The following is a 19136-nucleotide window of genomic DNA, read 5'->3' on the forward strand; positions in this document are numbered from 1 at the left end:
GAGAGAGAATATGCGGATATGTGTGTGTCTTGGGGAGTATGTGTGGATGGCGACTGGGAGTGTTTTTCTCCGATAACCTCAGTTTGTTACTTTTTGATCCTGCTAAATTAAGATAAGGGGCTTGGTTAATTAAACTGTCACATGGCAATACCTTGAGGAATTGCGAGGCCAACACAGCTTTAATTGGGTGGCTGCTATTGTCCCTGTGCTGCCTCTCTTCTCTGGGTAGCAGCCCCACAGATGGGAAAAAACACCCTCATGGCTACTGGCAGAGGATGGAGGAGTTGAAGGCATTCTGGAGCGTGAACATTTGAATGAAGAGAGGTGGGGCAATGATGGAGTGATCGGGTCTTAAATGTGTAAAAATATATGTGCTCCCCTCAACCTAAATACAGTTTAAGTCACTAAATAAATTATATACCTAACACATGATGCCCAAAATGGCTGAATGACAGGGCATGAAACAAGGTTAGACTTATACAATCAGGAGTTTTAATTGCTGCTTTACTATGCATGAAAGAGAGTTGTGTACATTTCTGTACATTGCAGTAATCTCTGTGGTGCATTAGTTGCAAGGCAGGTCTCCAAAGCCCCATGGACAATGTCAGCAAGCTTAAGATGCATCTGTAATTACCAGCAGCCAATTAACAGCTGACCTCACCATCCCACCTCAGACCACAACAAAGGTCTATTATGGAGATTTAGATTTAGAAGGCTTGCAGTGTAAACAACTAAGTGCGATTGATCTTCATACATTGTTTATGGGTGTTTGCACCTCCTCTAAGTTTTAAAGGATATGGCTGGTGATTTTGTATATTTTTCTCATTGTCAACAAATCTAATGTGCAAAGTCAAACCAACAATGAATTGATCTACTGAAGAATTTATCTAAGTTTTGTGTGTATCCAAAGCCTGATACATCTTATTCTTTGCGCTGCAGACTATTAAAAACATGTCAGTGAGACACACTGTTGCATTAGATAAAATGTTTTTCACAACAAAGAGTGTGTCATATTAGTTAGTCTAGAAACGTGTACAAAGACTAATAACAAGGATCAGATTTTCAGTCTCTGGAGAGTAGTTCTGTGTAAGGCAGATGCCGTTGTGCATGCACGTTAATGTTAGTGAAGCAATGTAAACAGAGCCACGTTACCTCGCATGTGCAGTGGCGTCTGCCCTGCATGGAATTAGTCTCCAGAGACCAAAAATGTGGTCAAACAAACATGTCCATACTCTGTGGGGTAAAGGAACCTGTCACTCAGTGCAACAATGTGTCTCACTGAGGTAAGATATGTAAGATATATCAGGCTTTGGATACACACACAATACGTGTCAGTTCATTGTTGGTTTGATTCTGTGCATGAGATTTGTTGACAATAAGAAAGTAGAGAAAATCACCAGCCGTATCCTTCAAACAGTGCTAGAGTGTATAGCAATACATTATTTTACATTTTTGGTTTTTAAAAATAGTGAAGTGCAGCATATATTTATACATATTTTTACATATATAAGGCACCATACAGGATCATATGTATGCATCCATATCTGATATAGTAAGAAGAAAGTAAGCATTATTGGGTATTAGAGACATTGCAGTGTTGTTTTTGCTGAAGAAAGTACCCTAGATAGCATATAATGCTCACTATTTTGTGATGTTTTGAAAACAGTTGTCCATCTGTCCCTGAAGGTGATCAAAATCTGCCTTGATTAACAAGTGGGGAAATCTGGGTGATGGTCCCTTGCGTTGCCTCTTATCCCCTCCCAAGTGGGGATCAGAGAGGATGCAGTTTTGAGCCTGGGGATAATCCAGTTCCTTAGATTGTGATAATGCTGCTCAGGATGATCATGTGGATGAGGTTTGGGTGTGCTACTGGATGTGGGTTCGAACTTGTACGTGCATACATGTACTTGTGTGCCTGCGTGTTGGTGTTCAAAAGAGAAGAAGCAGACAATAGCGGAGTGAGCCACTGAATTAGAGCACATAGACTGATGGAAAATACACACTCTTGCTGTTGCTGTATCCAGGCAACCACATCAGAATTCATGACATATCCAACAACAGGTGATTGTCAGCATCTTCCTACTAGCTTTGAGCTCTTAAATTATGTCCATCTCTACTCAAATATGAATATACATATATATTTTCAAGTGGAATTAAATCAGTCCTACACACAGAAGTTCTATTTCATTACGGATTTACACCAAGTATTTTTTCTTTATTCTTTGAAAATACAAATGCTATGTGTACAATTATCAATACATTTGAATGAGCTTTTTTTTTTTTTTTTTTGCAACTTACAGTGGCTTAGATTTGTTTGTGTTTGTGAATCTTGCTTTTCTTTCCAGCTCACAGTTTGTGAAATGACATTTGAGCTTAAGCTCTGCTGAATCTCATTTTAGTTTTAAGTTCCCTGTTGTTCCGCATGGTCTCTTCCCACCCTGATCCGTGTTTGGTGTTGGTGTCCAGCTGTTCCATCAGCACGACAAGTGGTTCAGGAAACTCCCTCATTGTTCACTGACCAATCGCAAACACACCAGAATGCTGTCAACGAGCATTTTCCACCCAGTGGTTTGCATTTGCCTACACCTGTGGTTTTAAGCCCAGAGGGCAGGGGATGCAGGAGGGGGTGGCAGAATGGGGAGAGGCTGGGTATTGGGGTGGAAAGGCAGTCAGGGTGGGGATTAGGCTGTCTTTCTGTCTGTCGAGATTAAATGAAATAGATTTATTGTGAGTTTCCCCCCCATTTTGTTGTGTTTTTCTCAAAATGCATCATAGGACAGCTGAGTCTTACCAGCAGAATTTGCATTTTTGTAATTTGCATGAACTCATTGGAGCCTGGAGGCAACTTACGGTTGTGTGTGCATGTATGCATGCATGGATGTATGTGTGTGTCTGTGCATGTGCCTCGTAATTTGACAAGCAAAATAAGGAACTTGTCCAAACAATCAAATAGATATGACTGTAAAGATCCTGTGATGCATTCGTGGAAATCTTGCACTTTGACAACCTGGGCAGTTGTAGCATTTATTGCTCAAAATTTACTGGAATGTTAAGAAATTACACAAACTGCCTCCACTGACTTAAAAACATGTTGTAACACAGTATCATGCTGCAGTAGAGAGTCTACTGTGGAGAGTTACAAGAACAGATATACTCTGCACTGCAGTGCTTTGCTAGCCTGGGTTGTGAATCTTATCAGGCAGAGTTGTGGTAGTGGATTTTGTGCGTGTGTACATGTTTGTTAGTGTGTGTGTGTGTGTGTGTGTGTGTGTGTGTGTGTGTGTGTGTGTGTGTGTCCAGGCCCCTCTGGAGTCCATTAATCCCAAATCTAACAGACTTACTGCAGAGGCAGCCTTTGATGTGTGCTGAATCCCTCTCTGGAATATTGGATGCCGCTTCCATAATATTCACTTCCCTTTCTCTCGTCAGGAATACACTGTTTCATTTTTTTTATTTTTTTATTTTTTACCCATGATTTCTGGGATTTTCAAGTAGGACAGGTGGCTGCCGCGTTATGAGTTTGCTTACAATTCAGGTGTGTTTTCACCAGTTCTCTGATCTGTAATTTTACATCTCTGAGCTCTTTTAATCCCATTCTTATCTTGTGTAAGCCTTCTAATCTTTGACCCTAATCTTAAACCACCACATAGAATCGGGCAGCGTGGATTGAGAAGAGTTGTTTTTCTCACCTTCAAATTCAATGCATACATTTGTAGGAGAGAGCTGGGGTCCTATAGCCTTTGGGTTTTCTCATGAGCTGAGTCTGAGAGGTATTTATTGCTATATATTTCTATTTATTTGTATTTTATTGCAGTGGCCTGGAATTGAACCCAGCCTATTTTAAAGCCTTGTGCTCATAACCCACCAGTCCCAGGAGTGAAACAGATGGAGAGGCAAAGAAAGTATAAATTAGATAGTGAGATGGAAAACACATTTCTATTTGAAATGATTATCCCCCCTGATGGGTAGACTAATAGACCGTTATTGCATTTCCGTCAGTTTCTTTTAATCTAATCATACTTATAAACAGACGAGTGAGAGTGTTAGTGTGTAAGCATGTTTATCCATACAGAGACACAAGCAACCAGTGTCTAGACAGCAAACACCAATTTGGCTGGGGCACTGCGGAACATCAATGCTAAAGCAATGTTGCTGAAACACAAGGCATGTTCTTCAGTCCTGCATTTGAGAGGAGATTGTAGTGACACATAGACGGCAGGAGAAGGAGGTTCAGCAGAAAAAGAGGAGAGGTTGGCAGAGCTCACTGTGGCTAATACATCCAAAGTGTGTCAGTTAACTCTCTAAATGTGTTAGGCCCTAGGGCTGAGAAAGCCAACACCATCGACTCAACCTACCTCTCTCCACCTTTCCACTTAGCCTCTGTACAACACCCGCCGATATCCTTAGGGGAGCTACACTGCACAATTGATCAAATGCCTACATGCTAAAGTGTACAGTTTTCTTATTGCACCTATTAGTCTCATGAGGGACATGTGCTAAAGGATGGATTCAGAGTGGTGTTCGGCATGGCAGGTAGCTTTACAGGTGGTGTGATTTCACACCACCTTACCCTCTTTTGTCAGATGTATTGTTTAACAAGTAACCGGGCTTCAGGCAATCCTATTTTTATTACAGTATCTCATGATACTGTCTTGTTTTATAATTTTATGTTCACATTGTATCAGTTCCATTCACAGTATACATTTTCAGTATTGATGATGGCTGTTTTTAACATTGAGATAACTATGTCATTGCTGATTGTGAGAAGTGCCATATAAATAATTGTTTCTTCGTTAATATTTGCCAAATTTCATGTACATAGTGCATACTTCCATGTGTCATGTGTACTGAGAGGTTCTTTAATACATCAATCACATACACAGGGGAAATGCACAATTTTTTATGCTCCAGTGAGTCAAAGTGAAGAAAAATGAAAATATTTGCACACACTAGTAAGCAGGCTCAGTCTGTCATATTAGGCTGTTTGAAAACATCTGACTGGTGTCATGTGAGGTATGTGCTTAAACTCACACTTTCCTCAGCATTTTTACAGAGCTGAATATGCTATTAGTTTAGCTGGATTTATGTAAAACAGGTATACAACACATAGTAATGGGATTATATTATGATTCTTATTGATACTCCTTATAGGTCGCTTCTTTATCAATAATCTTATCGTTGTTTACTTTGTTGTTGTTTTTTCTATAGCTAAAGTTTTTAAAATACATTCACACAAAATATTACATTAAGAACAGGATTACAATTGTTTAATATGTTCAGCATAACTAAATATTGTTTTTATAGCAGCAACAGTAATATTTACCTCAGAAAGTAAACGTAGTAATTTCTCACTGGAAACAAATCTAAAATGTCAATAAAATATCCCTGACATGGAAATACTGAGTGGAGATTAAAAAGAAGAGTCTGCCTGCAGCTATTGCTGGTAGAGAGGAGGGGCTGGTTTGGAGCGAGGGGGGGCTGCTGTCTCAGTCGGTAGCTGAGTTAACAACAATTTGCTTAAATATATGCGGCTAGTAGTTTACCTTTGGTTTTAGTTTTAGTTTTTTTTGTTTTGTATTTGCTGTTAGCGTAATCAGCCTGCTACAGTTGTGTGAAAAATGCCGGCAGTGGATGGGAGACTGTGGGCAAACAAGGTGAAAATATTGGTTTTCCACATGTTTATGCTTGTTGGACAGATGTTTTGATAAATTACTCCCATTGATTTTTTTACCCGCAAAGGTTTTATTGCAGTAACAGTAACGTGCGTAGTTGTCGAGTACAATGTTATCGTCACTTCAGCTGGTTCACTGTCTCCACCACAGCTTCCCTGCTCTGCTGAGCCATCAGTCAAACTGACAGAGAGAAGAGAGCATAACCATGAGTTACACCAGATTGTATAAAAGTACCGATTAAAAGAACTAACCTTAGAAATACCTTGGGTTCTTAAGATTATAGAACTTGTTCCACTTCAGAACCAGTTTTTGGGGAGCATCCTCACAAGTGTCAGAGTTGTTCTCTTAAGAAATACTGGAGTTTCTAGTCACAATCTGTAAATTAAATCTAAATAAATAACACCTATAAGTATTTCTAAATTTGACATCCAGTCTTGTTCAACAATTTCAACACTAGGTTAAGGGATTTATTTTATATTTGCTGTATTATGGCTTGATTTCATGGCATTTAAAATGTGTATTTGTGATATGAAAACTTGCATTTCTTTTTTGATCTCTGAAATATTTGTCATAATCACAACTCAGAAGCAGCCATGACCATCTGGGTTTTTTTCCGACTTCTTAGCTCGTTTAGGCTCAAGTTTCAGGCCCAATGACATATTTCACCAACAGTACATACACAGTCTTTATTGGGTTTGATCTGTTTCGGCCACTATGAGGAAGATATTGTCAGTGGCAGGAAGCTGTCAAATAAGCATAAGGCTGACATAATTGTTCTATTTGGATTAATTCATGAATGATACTACTACTGTTTTTGTTAGTGCAACTTTATGTAGAGCACAAAGCAAAACATGTTTGAGGTCATTCAATACCAGAGAACATCAATGTAATAATAAGGACGATACTATACTACTATATAATGTATATGTGTATGTTTTGTATTGTATTGTAGTGATGGTTCTGTTGAGACAGAGAATCAAAAGCACTCTCCCTAATCCTCCTAAAGCAGTACACATGGGAATGATTACTTGCACAAAGCGATGACACCCCGAGTTGTTCAAATCCCTTTGTTCAAAAGAGAGCGACAAACAGAGAGGCAGACAGAGAGAGAGAATAAAAAAAACTGATTTAATTCTGCAAATGTGACAGGATTGTATGATGTCTGGTGGATCTTGTTATTGTATGGATTGCCTGAATGTAGCCTCAACAGTTGCAAATGTGTTGATCCTTGTTGTTTTAGGCCAGATGTGTGAACAGGGCCACAGCGCCTCATTTTAGGCACTAAATCCAATCTATTTAAGAGATCCCTCAAATGAAGAGTGTTGGAAATAACATCATTAAAGTAGTATGGTTAAAATGTAAAAATGTGTCAGAGTGAGGCACTTCAAAAGACTACCCTCTGTGAATTAGCAACAAAAGGTTTCCCTTCATTCTTTCGTTAATAGGGTGTTTTAAACCTGTTTTCTCCTTGGATAGAAACAGGATTTCTGTAATGAGCTAGTGAGTCATAGATTCTCTTGGCTTAATTTTTCTTTTATTCCCTGCCCTCCCTTTTCATTCTTTCTTTCGTTCTTTCTTTATCTCTCTCTCTCTCTCTCTCTCTCTCTCTCTCACTTTCTCTCCCTCTGTTTCTCACTTTATTCTTGCGCTCAATATCTCTCTAAATGGGCCAAGGCAACTTTCTCTTTCCGTCTACTGAGGAAAGGAAGTAGATTAAGGCTATTAACAGGCAGAAGGATGCTGATCAGCCTTTCTGGTCCTTGATCTCATGTCTGGTCCATAATGCTCTCTCTCTCTCCTAAGGCTTTTTGTTTATAGACACCCTTCATTCACAGCGTGTTTGTTTGGTGTGTGGATGTGTGTGTGTATGTGTGTGTATCTGTGTGTGTGTGTGTGTTCGTGTGTGTGTGTGTGTGTGCGTGTGGCACAGAGAATGTTGTTTGGCTGAAACAGTACATTTGATTCCCACAAATATGCCCAAATACATTCTAAGGGTTTCACGCAGCGACCAAAACAGCAAAAAAAAGTTTGCTCCCCATCACGTCTGCAAACAGTAAGTAGTAGTGAGTAGAAATAAAACATGGTGAAGGCATGCTGTGTCTGTTTATGTTGCTTATGAGTGAGCACGCTGAGATGTACACACAATAAAGACGAGACACACACATGCGTGCTATATTTAGATGACAAACTGCCATAAAGCCAGGCTAAAGAGGAAAGAAATAAATAAAAGAGGAAAAAAGAGCAAGGCGGTCCAGAAGCATCCCCTGTCATGGTGCAATCCCCCATGTCCTAATTACACAGGCTTAGAGGAAACGGAGGATTAGCCACTGATTCACCACGCTTCTCGCCTCATCTTCTAATAAGTCCCCTTCTTGTCTCCTTGCCACCCTTTGTGCCACCCTACATGTCTCTCTCCAGGTAAAGGTAGCAATATACTATTGACCTGTGGCTTTCTGGCTGTCTTTGTTCCTTCTTGCTAACATGTCAGTCTCAGACAACACCTAATCCTGTTTTAAAAGAAGTGCAGCAGAGTTGTTTTATTAACTACTTTGATAATTTTATGTACAGTATTTAGACATAGGCCACTGTTCACATCACAGATGCGTAGAAAACACAATCTCATGTGTACATAATGCCTTGTTATGTATGTATGGGTTTTTATGTGAGTGCATGTGTTCACATTGGTGTGCACGCCTGCTGCACCTGCTGAGTAAATACACAATATTATCTTTTTATACTGTGAAGTCTAAATGTTATTTGATACAGGTATGAATATATTGTAGCTGGTTGGTGTACATACCTTCAGACAATTGTCCACATAGGTAATGCTTTTATCATTGTATTGTAAAACTATTGATGGCTTTTAGGGTATGGCCTTTTCATGTTAATGTTTGATATAAATAGCTTGATGACAGCAGGAATGAGATCCATATCTAATAGCCTGCCTGTGGCTGCTCTGCTGCAATTGCTCCACCATTAGAACACTTAAGGAGTGAGAGAAAGAGGAGCTGGAGAGTGAGCTATAGCCAGAGGAAATGTGAATTTTACAAGGGCTTAAGTCACAGGTTGTAGAAAAGCCTCAGATTCGTTTTGATTGGCGAAAGCAAAGATCATTCTTGACTGACCTTGCAATATTTATTGTGTTCCTCTGACTTCTGTGAACAGTGAATGCTCCAAGCTGTTGTATGTGCAACAGGGGGAAAAAAAGTCACAAAACATTTTCTCACTTAGTTTTCTTCCTCTCTGCTGTTCTGTCCCTGGCAAGGAAAGTACCTGAATGAAGAACACATGGCTCAGTAGGCTGCTCAAACATAGCAGTGGGAATTTGTTTTTGCTGTCACACGTCACAGATAAAGTTTGCCTGTTCTCAGCGCCTTTTGGCCTTGCATTGGTTCCCATGGCCGTTCATTACTGTTGAACCTGTTTGTTGGTTTTTCTGGTCTGAGGTCTGATTGTCAACAGATAACAGAGAAATGCTGAGGTCTTTCCACACCCCCCACACCCATCCTCCCACCACCCTTTTTCACACAGTTGTCTCAAGGCAAACCGTCACAAACAATTAAAGCCAACTGAAACCTTTGATTATTGAGATTATAGCAGGCAGCACATGCCTCAGCTGTGAAAAACAAGTCAAAAGCAAGTAGTAAAAATATGCAGAATGCAAATAAATCAAATTCATATTTTAATGGAGTATCTTTAAATGAGGTTCATTAAAAACAATCAATATACCCTCAAGTTGCAGACACACTGATGCATGCAGAGCTAAGTGCATATTCTATTCTGTTCTATTCAGACACAAATGGGCAATCACAAACACACACATGTACACACATGCAGCAGCCTTTATATAACCAGGTAGGTCACTTGCAAACAATTTTTTATTTACAAGGACCAAAATGAGCATTTTAGGGCCCTCATTGCTGGTTTGTGTTAAAGGGAAAGTGTTGTTTGAGAACATCAACCTGCCTGTCAGATGACCCTCATCTCTACAACCCACAGACCTTTATCGCCACCCACAGCACACAGCCCGCTCATCATTGATTAGGCTTTGTGTGTTTGTTTTTTGTTTGAATATGAGCTTATGCTCCTCTTCCTCCTCCTCTTGGGATTTTATCCCTCTTTCTCCCATGCATAAATACTCTCTCCTCAGGGTGTTCTTTGAACAACTTAGCCAGGCATTAGCTGACGGAGGGGCCTGCAGTTTGTGAGGGAACGCCTGAAGAGAGGACGTGTTTGATCCTGAGATATATGTCCTTGATTCGGTCTCGGCATCGCCAGCCACTGGGCACCCCCACCGTTGCTGCCAAGCATTTCCTGCTATGCATCGGTATTCTCTTGCCTCCCACTGTGATAAAAGCTATTACACTGGAGAGAAGTATCCTTTTCTATGTACTAAGCCACCCACAGCACAAAACAATCCAGATCTAAGCTATTCCCTCAACAAACGGCCACACTCAGATAGAACTTTGAATCAATAATTGTATGCTGTTAACAAACAATTTATCATATTATATCATACAATTGTTTTGATTTGGATACTACTACATTACTTAGACACATTATAATGGTCATGGTCTCTGGTGCCAGGATTGTCAAATATTCTTTGAATAAAGAAAGCCTCACTAGAAAAAAAGATGGATTGTGTTTAAAACTGCAATTTACACCACATTTACATATTAATTCAAATCATGGGCACCATTTACATTTGCTAATACGTTTCAAGCAGAGAAGCGAGCTACTATAAAATGCTGGTCCCTAAGCAAACTGTGATGAATACACCAAAACAGCAGTTCTGTGGGAATACCACTGAATTGCAACCTCAAAATGTTGACAAAACAGACTGGCCAGCTATAGAGAACAGTCTGCCTTCCCAGCATTACTCTGTTTTAGAATCATAACAATATCTGATGCAGTAATACACTTAAGTTATGTTCTCATTGTCATTACAATAATGATGACAATGATAATATTGTTGAGAAATAAAGTGACTTCTTTAGGTCTGTGTCATGATAGACTAAATTCCCAACAGAGAGAGAGTGCAATACAGTTATTTTATAAAAACTTAGAGTCATGTTTACAAATTTTAAAAGTGTTTTTAGACCTACCTCAACAATGAATACAATATTCAAAGACTGTTGTAAAGCCCCAGGACAAATCAGCCCTCTTGTCTTCCCTGTAAACTGATTTCTTAGAAAACAAGAACAGAAGATTTTGAAGCAAACTGTTCACTGTGACCCAACGTTTAAAACACTCTTTGACTGCTGCTGTTTGGTAGACCGGCAACCTGAGACATCATAACATATTTAGTAAACATTAAGCTCAGCCAGAGATGAGACTTTGTCATCTGTGCAGTTCAAATATTTAGTCACCCTGATTGGCTGAGAATGCGACGAGGGGGCTGCATGGATCAGCTGGGCTAGATAGCAGTAGGCGAGGAGATTAAAAACACAATCACACACACACTTGCACACACACACACATAAACACACACTGTGAGCTCCCCCAGGTGAACAGGTGCAGTCGTGGTCTGTCACAGATGCTCTTTGCAATTCGTCAGCTGCCGTTCCTCCTGTCCACCTTGGGTGGGTTGGGGGATTTTCACCACAACACAATAACTCAACACACACATTATCTCGGATCATTCTCTATTCTCATCGGCTACTTTAGTTGCTCATAGAGCTGTCTAATGACCACCCAGGTGTGCATGATGGTAAAATAATTCCCCATCCCAGTGATGGATGCAGAATTATTATGTAATCTTCGCTATTTAATTTCCGGCGCATATGAACTTAATGTGTGTTTAAGTTTCCTATCAGTTTGTCCTGTGTTCAGCTTTCTGCTGCTGCTTTGCTATAGTCTGTGTGTACAGCTCTCTCCACATCCCCCCCTCCATCCACAAGAACCACAGTGTGTGACAGAGGGACATTAATCACAGGGCTGGGTAATAAAGCGAGGAGGGATGGGCATGTAGGGCCAGGGGGGCAGGTGTCTGGGGGTAGAAAAGGGTGTTTAGGGAAATCACACCATGCTTTATGACACACACTGATACACAGACACACTTTTTCACATGTTGGTTTAGGTGCACATCCTTCACCCACTTTGCTGAGAGCTTCCACTCTGAAAGTTTGAAAAATTAAATCAAGGAGGGGGGAAAAAAACAATCTCGGGATTCTAAGGATAGTGACTGGTTACTTTATATTAGTGTGTTGAGGGAGAGCCCTGTGCTTTCTTGCCCATTAATTTGTGTTTTGCATGGCCCGAGGTCCTTGTTAATTAAGTATTAATTTTCATAAAAATTTTGTTTTTTTCTAGAAGAAAAACAGAGGGGCATTTTTTTTTATAATTTTGAAGAGAGATGAGAGCTATTTTATGGCTCAGTAGAAAAAGTGTCCCCACTGTTGCTGTAAACGCTGAGGTTTTCATGATACTGATACTCTAGTGATATAAGACGGTGATAAATGTTGCTGTTTATATATGATTACATTACTACTACATTACTAAATGGCAGCAGAACATTTAATTAAGTAGTCCACTGGGTTTTTCTTTCCTCCAGCATTTGCTTCTGACCCCTTTAGGTTATTGAAGTGTTTTGATATCAACCTCATTCCATCTTGACATTCTATAGTGGACACTGGGTTGTGAATCATATCAAGTGGAGTTGTGATATCATTGTCTGATATTGTGTGTGTGTGTGTGTGTGTGTGTGTGTGTGTGTGTGTGTGTGTGTGTGTGTGTGTGTGTTTGTGTGTGTGTGTGTGTGTGTGTGTGTGTGTGTGTGTGTGTGTGTGTGTGTGTGTGTGTGTGTGTGTGTGTGTGTGTGTGTGTACATCTTGCACCGTCCATCCGTGCTTTGCTGTTGTGTGTTTTCTGTTACTTCTGCACTTACATGTGGGTCCTTAAGGAGTATTAGAAAATGATATGATTACTGTTCTTGTAAATCCACCACAACCACACAACAAAGGCTCAGTGCACAAGCTCCTCAAGACCAACTAACAGAAAGCATAGAGGACAACATTGGAAATCATTTTCCCTTGTTTGTCAACTAAAGACAAAAAAATGTCAAATTAAAATTATTATGAATGAATGAATGAAGGGTTTATTTCAAACATGTAGAAAAACAAAAACAAAGAAAAGATATAAATATATGTATCTTACATAACAGAAAACAACAGTCAAACGCACAAAACAAGGAAAACAACATTGATTAAACATGTTTGAAAAGGAGTAGGAAGAAGCATTCGCTTTTTGAATCCTACCCCTTCTCCAATTTATAATTCAACTATTTATTATTTATTTATTTCCTGTGTGTTTATATCTTATTTATGTATGTATTTTAATCCTAATTGTTATTTATATTTACTTATTACCATATCTAAATAATCAAACATATTTGTCTGATACAGACTCAAAAGAAATAAAATAAAATAAATTAAACAGATAAACAAATAAATAAAGAGAATAATATGTGCAAACCCTAATGCTTGTCCCACCCTCCTTCCTCCCTGTACCTAGTGTAAACCATGTGCTTATACCGCTGTTTAAACATGTTCATGCTTGGACATTGCTTCAGCCCCCCCGACAACCTGTTCTGAGAAATTTAAGAGAAATGTTTTGTATTCTTAGCTAGGTTCTGTCTTTTTGGTCACTTAGATTTTCTGTTTTTTTTTTTGCTTATTTAGTTATAGGTATAAATGAACTCATACATGCACATGTATGAAATGTCCAAGTACAGTAGATGTAGGCCTTTGTTTAGTTGCCTGTGTCTTGTTTTAAATACAATAATAGGTCATTATACTGTATTTTATGTTATTCAGTGTTGTGTGTTTAACGTTTAAATGGAATTCTTTATTGAAATGTTTCATTCAGACTATTCTTAATTTAGTCTGCAAAATTTATGTTTCTTTAAAGTTATACCTGCAGGGACTGATTTTACTTTTTAGATAAGACACCTCATTGATTCACAAAGTAATTAACGAATTCTTTCATCTATGTATTCACATTCACTAGCCTGTGTCATCCTAGTTGCTGTTATGAGGCATGCCAAATCCGTTGCTGACAAACAACTCAATGAACCAGGATCATTTACTTTCCCACAGTGCTTCTGAGTTAATGGTCTTTCTGAATAGGTGGAGGTTCCTTTGACACCGTGTGTCCTTTTGCTGTTGCTCAAAGATTTCTTAGAGCACCTATGCCGCTTTTGTAGCCGTTTCATGTGCTCTTAGCAGTAAAAATAACTGGCATCCACATAGCTGTCCTATCTAACTCATTGTTACCCAGTCTTACTATTCTGCCCTAAAGCAAGGCAATTAACCTTGCCAAAAGTAGTAAGATAGCACTGGCTGGCTGTTAAAAAAAACATGCGCAATTACAAAAGAGTGTGGGGAGTTAATTAAACTATTTTCGTTAGCAATAGAGGTGTAATAAATAACTGATTTCAATCAGGGATTCAGGTCAAGTGTCTACAATAGGGCTGCAGAGATACAAATATCAACTGCACCTGCCTATGACCGGGCTGTTTGATCAGTGTCTCTGTGACTCTTTCCTTGTAAATGAAGCTGAGTCTTGCCTCTCTTCTGCTCCTCTGATGTCTAAGATGTTTTGGTTAGAATTTATACAGAGCAATCAAAATCCTTGCTGCATATCAGTGGATTGTCACCTGCCTTTTTCATCATTCCTATTTGGTTCAAGGCCAATGTGGTTATAAAATATACTGCTCTTTTGAAAGCTTTATGCAAGATGAGATTTAAGGATAAAAGTATTTTCAGCTATAGAATGTTGGTGTCCAAGATTGCAAACTTGATAAAAGAATAAACCCTGAAAGATTTAAAAAAAAAAAAAAAAAAAAAAAAAAAAATGTTGTGTGCATGTTGTAAACATAGATTATATATCTTTGAGATTTTTTTACAACAGATACTTTGAATTTCATCTTTTTTAAGATGAAAGATTCAAAGCAGTGATGTTGAAAATACAGAAAAAAATCCTATGATAGATTAAGCACAAGGGAGTGGACAGCACAAGCAGATCAAAAGTGATGGAGATGCATTAAAGATAGTAACCCTCTACCCCCCTAATATGGCCAGTGATTTGTTGTATTAAAAAATAATACATTTGCTGGTTATTAGTGCATTTTATCATTGTGCCATACCACATTATTGACTGATTGATTGAATTGTGACAACATATTGCGTTTTGTAATTTCTCTTTGACCATACACAGTGCTGAGAGAGAAAAAAGAGAGGGAGTGACAGAGAAAGAAATCATCACAGGCAAATGTGTCCTTTGGTAAAGGTGTCTATTCCCCATCCCAAAAAAGCTGTTGGAGCCGTGGTGAAGAGACACATAAAGAGAGAGAGGGAGAATGAGAGGGATGGAGGGTGGGGTGGTGGATGAATTTCACTCCTGCTCTCGTATGTCATATTGTTAGCCATAGATATGAGGAGAACGCCTCAAGGTTGACTGTGCAGCTGAGACATGAATAATCTATCAGAGGTTTCCTCCAACTAAATAGAGGGAAATACGTCTGCATGGATTATTTATGCTTTAATATGCACACGGTGAATGGACAATCACCTCTGAGAGCATGAAGACATTGTAGGGGCCAAGTTAATTGTGTATGTCTTGAATGCAATGTGAGCTGGGTGTGTGAAAGTCAGTGGTTGTCTTGCTGTTAAGCTTGGATACATGTAGGGTATTTTGTGGCTTGATGATGGATTACAGTGTGTTCTGGTTCGAAAGTGTATTCAGATTTGTATTATTTATGAACAAGCTTTCAACCAAATCATTGATTTTTTTTTTGCTTTGGTGTGTTGTATATATTTTCTTACTCAAATCATTCTTGCACAGACACACAAATGCTCCTCAGCGTGTGCAGTGCATTTGCTCACCTCCACACCATTTAAATGTAGTCCGTCTCAAACTGGTCAGGCCCCTGCTTTCCAGCTCACCTTATTTCCTCTACAGATGCCTACCGCAACATGGGAAATGTCAGGCCCTCTTTGCCAGCACTGTTTGGCTTCTTCAAACATTTGTGAAGTGTTAAGCTCATCTCTACAGCTTAGGAGGGCAGTCTCTCAGGAATCCAGGCTGCTGACCCGCAACACAGCAGAGACAGCCTAGTCAAGCGCACTCAAGCTTATCCACTCTGCCCGCTCAATCGCATCAACAAAAGATTGTATTAGTCCCAAGTTTGTGGTCTTTAAAGCAGCACTCTCGCCATACTATAAAGGTCCATGCATTGCATAATGGAATTGATGGGGTGGCTTTACAGCCCCTAACAGTAATGTTGTTGTCTTCTCACATTTGGTGGAGAATAATAGTGGAAATGCTGTAAAACTCTGAGTAGCCTCATTCAACATCCATTAAATGTTGTCTTTAAAATAAACTCTTTGAGAGCATACTGTATTCACTTCCTGTGTGATGTAACCTACTGACTTTGATTTCTCAAACCACAACAGGTTTGTTGCAGGAAGATACACTAAACTGATTAAAAATGAGGTTTTGGCCATTTACATTCAAAAGGGAATTGAGAGGCTGTTCCCTGTTACTGACAAGTGTGAAACTGCTAATTCTATGACTGACTTTTACTTCTTGTATTGCTGTTTCCCTCTTGTGCCATTAACAACACAAACAGCAATAATGCCAAAATTAAGCTCCTATAGACATGCCTAATTCCTCTCAACAAAGAAGGCCTCCTTAGTTCTTTTTCTGCTTGTTTTTGTGTCAATATAAGAAAATAGAAATTTGGTGCTTGTGTAGAGCGTTTGGCTCCATAAACAGACAGACATGCATCACGTATTTCAAAACCAACATGCAAATTTCCTTGAGCTGCTGCATTTGTTTAGAAGCCTGTGCGAGCAACCTTTGGATTTTACTAGAGAGCAGTGTTAAAAGCTGCTGTGTTTGTTGCATTCATGAGTTTGTCTAACCTGTGCCTTGTAGCTTTTTAAAGACAGCATACTGAGATGTGTTGAGTAGTGCATGCAGATAGTCTGTTTTAGTCCATCTAAATAACAGATACAACAAATGCCCGAAAAAGTGCCAGAAATAACAGTCTCCACCGTTTAAAGTCACTTAAACTAACCACTTACAGTATATTACAGTCTGATATCTGGATGAAACAAGCAACTCCTGGTACCAATTTTATATGTATAGTCTTAACTCTTAGGATCTTTCTGTGTCTTCTCTTGTTTTAATCCCACCCGGCCAATGGGAAAATTCCATTTGTGGGACAACAGATGCTCCGTTTTCCCCTCTATTTTTCACTTCACGCCCAAGAGGAGAAAAAATGTGCTCCTCTTTTTATTCTTTTTTTTTTTTTTTTTAAACCAAGTTCTGGATTCGTTTGACACAGGCATGAACACTCCCATAATCAGCCAGGGTGTGCATCCTTCTGAATAGAGATGAAAGAGGGGAATACACACTCACACTCATAAACACATGCACACACTACAACAACAACCACACAAATAAACAGGCACAAACACACAGGGAAGAAGCACAAGCCATTTGGCACAGCCTCTCTGTCTAGGGAGGGCTTCAAAGCCCACTGACATGAATTTATGATAACGGCACTATGCCTTTGCCAAACCTCAACTGTTGTTGTTTTTCTCTTGCTCCCTCCCCATCTCCTCTGTATGCTCTGCCATCCCCTTGATCAGAGCCTTGGAAAATGCTAGCAGGTGTCCCCCAGTCCCTTGGAAAGGTGTGTGTACATATGTGTGCGTGCATGCACGTGTGCATGCATTTATATTGGGATGGGACATCCTTAGCTGGCTCTTCCTTTTTTTTTTTTTTTTACATAATTCCATTAGCCTTGGCTTTAACACTGTTAGAGAACTAACAGTGGTCTCCAACTCTGTGTACTGTTAAGTTCAGTTTCATAGTATCACTATGATTGTATTACCCTCTCACTATGTGGTTTTACTCTTTTCTATGCAAACTACTCACATGAATCTCTCTGTCTTCTCCATCCATCCCTCCCTTTTCTTTCTATCTGCAGATGAGGATTGCGTGAATTGTACAGAGGAGTGCAGAGTACTGGGTCACTCTGACCGCTGCTGGATGCCCCAATTCCCAGCTGGAGGAAACCAGGCAGAGGGTATCGACTACCGCAACAACATGTTCGTGCCAGCAGGAATGGAATCTGTGCCTGAGACAGAGACCTACGAGACAGTCAACCCCAATGGCAAGAAGACATTCTGCACATTTGGCAAAGAGCGGCGTGACCACACCATACTGGTTGCCAACGTCAAGCCCTACTTGAAAGCGAAACGTGCCCTCAGCCCACTGCTCCAAGAGGTACCCTCAGCGTCGAGCAGTCCTACCAAGGGCTGCTCCAGCATGTCTCCTTGCTCCTCAGTCAAAAGCCCAGCTGATGGGGCTGAAGGCAAACCTCCTCCTGCCACCTGCTCCGGCCACTATGGGCATCCTGATGGTCAATACATGTCACCAACCAAACAAACCAGGGACCAGGGGATCTATCCACCCCTGCCTCCCTCAGACCCAGTGGCCAAGGTGCTCGCCGAGGCCCGCTCTAGGATCAGCCAAGAGACAACAGGTGAAATGGAGTGTGTCCTGGAGCAGGTGGAGCCCGAAGCGAACCGTGACGGAATGGACGCTGACCAGGTGGTGAGAGACATCGACAAACTATTGCAGGACTGCAGAGGAAGTGAGGCCACTGGCACACTCAGGAAGTGACATAAAGGACTTCAGCAAAAAGAAGTAGGGAGATAGAGAGAGGAATAGGACGCTATTCCAAAAACTCTCATGCCAAAACTGTCACCAAAACAAATCAAAAAGGTTAAATAGCTCTTATAATAGGAGCTATTTTCACTGAATTTGTTGTTAAACGTACTGACACTGGATGGACAATGGGAACATTTACTATGTCAGTCATTTGGCACCAGTTTTGATTCTAAGATCCCTACAAAGAAAAAAAGGAACTGTTTAACAAACATCTGAATTCTGCTGAATTTCTAAACTCTTTTGTTTTGGATTCTCAAGCAAATTGCAGAGGCTTATGCCTCTGGCACCTCGCAAGCTTTTATCTAAGTGCCCACCAGCTCATAAGTGTGTTGTTCATGGTCTCTCGTGAAATCCTACATATCTAAGTGTGTGTAGGTGGATTTCTGTTATGTGTGATGGCCATAGACACTGAAGGAGAAAGGACTATTTATGGTCAGACATGACAATCGAAGCGAAAACAGAGAAACAAATTCTAATCTATCTGGGACAGTGAAAGACCGAATTACACAAAGCAACCTTATCTTTACTGACTTTAATATAGGTGTTTAACGTGCTATGGATCCTGTATCTGAACATGAAGAAATTGATTGTTAATCAGGGGTGTGTTCGCTGGGGTTGGTTATGGACTTGGAGTAAGAGGGGCTTAAAGCTCCACTGAAGGAGAATTATTAACAGTGTAACCATGTTCCACCTGTCATTTGTAGTCACATGTGTAAGCTG

At 39.9% G+C, this 19136-nt stretch overlaps 1 protein-coding gene across 2 annotated transcripts in view; it reads left to right on the top strand.

Moving 5' to 3' along the window:
* Nucleotides 1–18397, top strand: part of pcdh17 (protocadherin 17) — a 58466-nt gene extending 40069 nt beyond the window's left edge. For both annotated transcript variants that reach the window (XM_062416041.1, XM_062416050.1), the window contains exon 4: nt 17671–18397. In XM_062416041.1, coding sequence (XP_062272025.1) covers nt 17671–18368 — 698 coding nt within the window. In that variant the 3' untranslated portion in view covers nt 18369–18397. The remainder of the gene's footprint in view (nt 1–17670) is intronic.
* Nucleotides 18398–19136: the final 739 nt, after the last annotated feature.

The sequence above is a fragment of the Scomber scombrus genome, chromosome 1 (assembly GCF_963691925.1).
Source record: "Scomber scombrus chromosome 1, fScoSco1.1, whole genome shotgun sequence".
Classification (NCBI taxonomy): domain Eukaryota; kingdom Metazoa; phylum Chordata; class Actinopteri; order Scombriformes; family Scombridae; genus Scomber; species Scomber scombrus.